This window comes from Dreissena polymorpha, chromosome 5 (genome assembly GCF_020536995.1).
Source record: "Dreissena polymorpha isolate Duluth1 chromosome 5, UMN_Dpol_1.0, whole genome shotgun sequence".
Lineage (NCBI taxonomy): Eukaryota > Metazoa > Mollusca > Bivalvia > Myida > Dreissenidae > Dreissena > Dreissena polymorpha.
Window position 1 is genome coordinate 29,481,488 of NC_068359.1, and position 6,649 is coordinate 29,488,136.

The window sequence follows — 6,649 nt, forward strand, 5'->3', positions numbered from 1 at the left end:
ATCAAATATGCATGGCCTTACATGACCTTGAGCATGAACCCGCCCGGTCACGCTAAACAGAGAATCAAATATGCATGGCCTAACATGACCTTGAGCATGAGCCCGCCTGGTCACACTAAACAGAGAATCAAATGTGTATGGTCTACGTGACCTTGAGCATGAGCCCGCCTGGTCACACTAAACAGAGAATCAAATGTGTATGGTCTTACATGACCTTGAGCATGAGCCCGCCTGGTCACACTAAACAGAGAATCAAATGTGTATGGTCTTACATGAGCTTGAGCATGAGCCCGCCTGGTCACACTAAACAGAGAATCAAATGTGTATGGTCTTACATGACCTTGAGCATGAGCCCGCCTGGTCACACTAAACAGAGAATCAAATGTGTATGGTCTTACATGAGCTTGAGCATGAGCCCGCCTGGTCACACTAAACAGAGAATCAAATGTGTATGGTCTTACATGACCTTGAGCATGAGCCCGCCTGGTCACACTAAACAGAGAATCAAATGTGTATGGTCTTACATGAACTTGAACAGGAGCCCATCCACAGCACAAGACCACGCTAAACAGAGAATTAAATGTCAACATTCTTCGTATAGAAACAACAGGCTTCAAAACATGGCGTTTGACAGAGAATCAAATGTGTATGGCCTTACGCGACCTTGAGCATGCACCCGTCCGGGCACTCTAAACAGAGAATCAAATATGCGTGGTCTTGCATGAACTTGAACAGGAGCCCATCCACAGCACACGAACACGCTAAACAGTGAATTAAATGTCAACATTCTTCGTATAGACACACAACAGTCTTCAAAATATGGCCATAACTATTTTGAAGTAATCCTAAACTTTATTTGCGTTAAGCTGCAGTTACGTCTTTGTCTTGTTAATAATTATGTAGACGTAACCTTAAAAGTAAGTTGTGACGAGCAATATAATCTTTCACGTGTTAATAATAATATAGAAGTAACATTAAACTTCATGTGTGACACTCCGAAATACACTCGTGTGATAATAGTTATCTAGAAGTTATCGTAAACTGTATGTGTTTAAGGGGCCGTCCAACAGATTTCACGTTTTGGTAAATTGACAAAATAAAAAAAAATTGTTTCAGATTCGCAAATTTTCGTTTTAGTTATGATATTTTTGAGGAAATAATAATACTGACCATTTACCATGCTCTTAAATATTTATTATGTGCATATTTTGATGATTTGAAAACCTGAAAATTATAAAGCGTCGTGCGACGCGAAACGATTGAATAATTTGGAAAGGTCTGTTGTTGTCGTTTTATTTTGGGATACTACGAGGATTGCTTATATAGCTAAAAAATACATCCGATCTAAGCATGAGCATGAATGGTCGAGTGGTCTAGGCGGGAGATTTTTACTCCAGGACACCAGGGGTCAGTGGTTCGAGCCCTGTTGAGGGTTCCTTTTTTCCTTTTTTTAAAATTGTATTCTTGTTTTTTTACTAGAGATTTTTAGTTCAAATGTTTAAATTTATCAATATAAAGCATTTAATTACAAGCTTCAATACACGCCAAAATCTGTTGGACGGCCCCTTTAAAAGCCGCAGAACAGCCTTGGAACCATTTTATTTATATACAGTATGCGTTAGATATGAAGCCTGGTGGCCGGTTCGATTGGTAAAACAGAAGAGCTTCTGGAATAGGCAGAGCTCTTCCGAATCGTTCGATCGCACGTCTCCTATTTTTAGAACCTCTGCCATCGCTTCCGTCCGATAGCTGGAAGAGGCGGCAGATATAGACCAGTTTGTGTTATTGTTTACATTTGGGATTTTCTGTACTGACTGGTTGGCAAAATTACTTGTAATAAAAACGTAAAACATATGGAGACAGGCATGTGTTTAGTCAATAAATCGATATGAAATTCCGAAATAAACATTGTAACACCTAAATCATATTTCAATTATATCATATTTAGTACCAATATTGTATATTAATACATTCAATCGAATCTTTATAAAAATGCGAGTACGCCATTAGCATCATAGTAAAAGAGGACCGAAGACTAAACACCGACATTTCACAAAACAAAGCTATGAATTAGCCGTATTATTTCTTGCAGAAGCACTTCCAAACATAATAAAACATACCGTTATATAATTATATTTATCAATAATATGTGTGTGCTTGTGAATTTAATTTTTCATGAGCGATCGAAACTGTATAAGGTGCATTTAATCAACCTTACAACAAATCCTTACAAAAAGCGATGTACGTGACAGTACATGTATTTAAATGTAATGTTCATTTTCTTTCATTTACATTGATTGACAATATTGATGAATTAAAAGTTATAACGGGTATAGACAGCAAAAAATGCGGCATCACAATTACAAATATACAGTATACACCCTTTTTCCGTATATGAATCAATCTGTTAAGTACTGAACTAAGTTTAATAAACGTAAATGTGTACATCACCACATAAATCTCACATGGGCAAGCGAGTAAATAAGGAATACATAAACAAAAGAGTATACTAGTATTTCAATTAACTGGAAAAGATGTACTTATAAAGTATCGGTTCAGATTTTAGCACGTTTACAGGGCATTTTAAGACCTAAAATGTTAACTTAATTAAATTTCAAAATACAATCGTGTTTTTACGACGGCAATAGGCTGCTGGTAATGTTGTGAAAATTTTTGTTTTTTATCATCGCAGACTAATAACATGAATTAAATTTCAAAGGCACAAACCTGTGTTTCTGTGGTTCATGCAAATTCACTAACGTGGTTGCATACAATTTATATTTGGTAAATTAAATAATATCATACATATTATGAAGATAACTATGTTTATCAAACTTTATTTAAATGGAATAACAAAAGCACATTTTTTTGTTTCGAGTCAGTCTTTGATCGTCTGAATGCAACATAATCGTCTTAATACTACCCGGATTCTTTTAAGTAGTCGCCATCCTGTGCCCGACACCTTCTTCTTTGTAAAGCCACTATTGGCGTCTTCCTTAAATGGCTGCAGGTTATTTTCATCCGAGCGTTTCTTGTCATCACCCAATGTCATGCAATCCTCAAGCCCTTAGTCATCATCAGTGCAGCCCGTGTCGTCAGTGATGCCCGTGTTATATTCATTGCAGCCCTTGTCATTTGCAAATACCTTGTAAGTTAGTGCCTTGTCATATGTGCAGCCCTTATCATCTGTGAAGCCCTTGTCATCAGTGGGGTTCTTATCATGATTGCAGCCCTTGTCATGATCGCAGTCTTTGTCATCTGCGCAGCCCTTGTTATCTGTGCATCCATTGTCGTCAGTGCAGCCCTTGTCGTCAGTGCACCCCTTGTCGTCAGTGCAGCCCGTGTCATCTGTGAAGCTTTTGTCATCGATGCCTCCCTTGTCATCTGTGAGACTCTTGTCATCTGCGCAGCTTTTGTAATCTGCGCACCCTTGGTCATCTGCGCAGCCTTTGTAATCTGCGCCGCCTTTGTCAAATCCGCAGCCTTTGTCACCTGCGCAGCCTTTGTCATCTGCGCAGCCATTGACATCTGTGCATCGATTGGCATGCATGCAGCCTTTGTCATCTGCGCAGCCCGTGTCATCAGTGCATCCCTTGCCATCTGCGCAGCCTTTGTCATCTGCGCAGCGCTTGTCATCTGGGAATTCATTGTCATCTGAGCGGCCTTTTGTATCTGCGCAGCCTTTGGTATCTGCGAAGCCCGTGTCATCAGTGCAGCCCTTGTCATCTGTGAAGCCCTTGTAATCTGTCAGACTATTTTCATCTTCGCAGCCTTTATCATCTGCGCAGCCCGTGTCATCTGTGCAGCCTTTGTCATCTGCGCAGTCCGTGTCATCAGAGCAGCTCTTGTCATAAGTGCAGCTATTTTCATCATTACAGCCCTTGTCGTATGTGAGGCCCTTGTCATCTGTGCAGCCTTTGTCATCTACGCAGCCCGTTTCATGTGTGCATTCCTTGTCATCTGCGCAGCCTTTGTCATCTTCGCAGCTTTTGTCATCTGTGCTGCCTTTGTCATCTGCGCAGCCCCTGTCATTTGTGCAGCCTTTGTCATTTGCAGAGCCTTTGTCATCTGCGCAGCCTTTGTCATCTGCGGAGGCTTTGTCGTCTGCGCAGCCCTTGCCATCTGTGCATCCATTGGCATCTGTGCATCCTTTGTCATCTGCGCATCCTTTGTCATCTGCGCAGCCCGTGTCATCTGTGCAGCCCTTGTCATCTGTGAAGCCCTTGTCATCTGCGCAGCCTTTGTCATCTGCGGAGGCTTTGTCGTCTACGCAGCCCTTGCCATCTGTGCATCCATTGGCATCTGTGCAGCCTTTGTCATCTGCGCAACCTTTGTCATTTGCGCAGCCTTTGTCATCTGCACAGCCTTTGTCATCTAGGCATCCCTTGTAATCTGTGCATCTGTTGGCATCTGCGCAACCTTTGTCACCTGTGCAGCCCGAGTCATCACTGCAACCATTGTCATCATAATTGCAGCCTGTGTCGTCATCAGTACAGCCTTTATAGTTATCATTGGAGCCCTTTTCATGATTGCAGCCCTTGTCATCTGCGCGGCTCTTTTCAAGTGTGCAGCCTGTGTTATCTGTGAAGCGCTTGTCATCTTGGCGGCTTTTGGCATCATAATGGCAGCCCTTGTCATCAATGCAGCCATTGTCATATGTATTGCCCTTGTCATCAGTAGTGCAGCCCTTGTCATCGTCATGGCAGCCCGTGTCATAAGTGCCTTCTTTGTCATAAGTGCAGGTCTTTTCATCAGGACTGACCTTGTCATCGATGCAGCCCTTGTCATCAATGAAGCCCTTGTTATCAATGTAGCCTTTGCTATCTGTGAAGACCTTATCATCACCATTGCAGCTCTTAACATCAATGCAGACCTTGTCATCTCTGCAGCCCTTGCCATCTTGGTGGCTTTTGGCAGCATCATTGCAGCCCTGGTCATCTGCGGAGCCCTTTCTATCAATGCAGCCATTGTCATCTGCGCTGCCCTTGTCATCATCAATGCAGCCCTTGGCATCAATGCAGCCCTTGTCATCTGTGCAGCCCTTTCTTTTCTGTTCTTTTCTGTTTTGTTCTGTGAAATCAAGAGGAACGCGTTTGTTTGTATCAATAGGTGTGAACATATACTTGGAACTTGACGATTAGATGTCGATTTATCATTTGATAAATAAGCATTTACACTCTCCATTGGTTGTTGTCGACTCAGGCACTACTTAAAAGTACCACTGGTTCTCTTTAATCTACATCCATGAACACCGTGTATGGAAAATACGTTTAAAAGCAACCGGCCTTACTCCGGGGTACTTTTTAGTATATTTCCATACATCGGGTTCTGTTAAAATATTTATGAGTATCCGGGGTAGTTTTAAGTAATACCTATGACAAAGAGCAATCGAGCCATGATAGCTCGAGATAGGACCGGGCTTGATATAGCGGTAATAAGGAATACCGGAGTTCGACTTGAACATTATTTTTTCTAATTAACTAACGAAAGTACAAATTGAAAACGCAATACTTAGAAATAATCAGAAATTCGGATTGACGGTTTTCGAAATAACGACGATAAACTCGTGTTAAACGTTTTAAACAAACGGGAAGTAAGCCGTTACTTCCCATTCTGAACATTATCTGGTAAGGAGAACACGAATAAAGTTTCATCAGTGGAATACAATTTAGAATTAGGAATTTAAGATGATTTTCGGCGCCTCATCGAGACTTGAAATATGGATATTCATTTACAAATACTAGATGTGTATGTTAAAAATATTATAATGTTATCAAATGACCATCGATTAAGACGATACATTTGCATTGTATTTGGAGTGTAAACGCGGAATTATATTACATTTAATCAAAGATCTACGATAAAACGTACGTCTTATTCTGCGACGCGGCCTGGCGCATAGAAATCCTTCTTTTGTAGCCTGTTCGAGTACGTAGTTCTGCACTCGCCGTCGTACTATTGGATACATCTCACTGCATGATACGCCGGATTTGTTAAGTTCTACCGCAAGTTGCGCAATCATGGGCATAATCATGTCGTTCATGAATGCTGGATAGCTCCCTTGGGATACGAAATACCTTCCAACTGGGGTAAGCTGGAAAAGATTACGCGTCTCTTGATTCAGTGCGATATCGTACATTTGTGTTTATTAAAATATTTCTCTATGTGTCGTTGCGTCTGTTCTCTTGTATTGCTAAACGCGTTACTAACGGCAATAACGTTAATGACGTCGTGACGTTGCTCAATCGCCCAATCGAACCATAATTACCGTGGTCCGTTTGGAGTTTTCCGACAATATTAAAAGACAATTGATTTGACATTCATATAACCAAACGTCATCGCGGATACACGGGTAGTAAAAAATGTTAATAAGAATCATCTCAGTGAATTTATCAGAACCATGTTCAAGTTAAATAAAAATGATGCTCGGTAGCACGGTAATGTCCGTATATTATGTTATAACATTGTGCGGAATTATTACCGTCCGAAACTAAGATACTTTCTTATTGTTACAATTGCGTCCTATCGAAAATGCCTTGTTTGATCAGGATATTTTCGGAAAAGGTACAATTATTCTTACTACGTGTATGTGCCTTTTGTTTTGTCCGCAATACTGTTGATTGTTAAAGTAATCATCCAATTTCGCACA

The 6,649-nt window shown here is 40.9% G+C and overlaps 1 protein-coding gene across 3 annotated transcripts; it reads right to left on the reverse strand.

Moving 5' to 3' along the window:
* Positions 1-2,821: 2,821 nt before the first annotated feature.
* LOC127882209 (prestalk protein-like) lies at positions 2,822-6,199 on the reverse strand. Of its 3 annotated transcripts, XM_052430720.1 has the most exons (3): positions 5,872-6,199; positions 4,330-5,070; positions 2,822-4,167 (listed from the first exon to the last, which is right to left on the reverse strand). In XM_052430720.1, exons 1-3 carry the CDS (start codon positions 6,137-6,139, stop codon positions 3,068-3,070), a joined length of 2,109 nt encoding a protein of 702 aa, XP_052286680.1. In that variant the 5' UTR covers positions 6,140-6,199; the 3' UTR covers positions 2,822-3,067. The 3 variants fall into 3 exon arrangements, with proteins under 3 accessions (XP_052286680.1, XP_052286681.1, XP_052286679.1); XM_052430721.1 differs by having other exon boundaries at positions 2,822-5,060; XM_052430719.1 differs by having other exon boundaries at positions 2,822-5,070.
* Positions 6,200-6,649: the final 450 nt, after the last annotated feature.

What these genes read in the sequence shown, in the direction of transcription:
- LOC127882209 (XM_052430719.1), bottom strand. Translation starts at nt 6,139, where the DNA reads ATGTACGATATCGCACTGAATCAAGAGACGCGTAATCTTTTCCAGCTT. An exon ending in GCCGCGTCGCAGAATAAGAC is followed by an intron (nt 5,071 to 5,871) that starts GTACGTTTTATC and finishes TTGATTTCACAG; the next exon opens with AACAAAACAGAAAAGAACAG.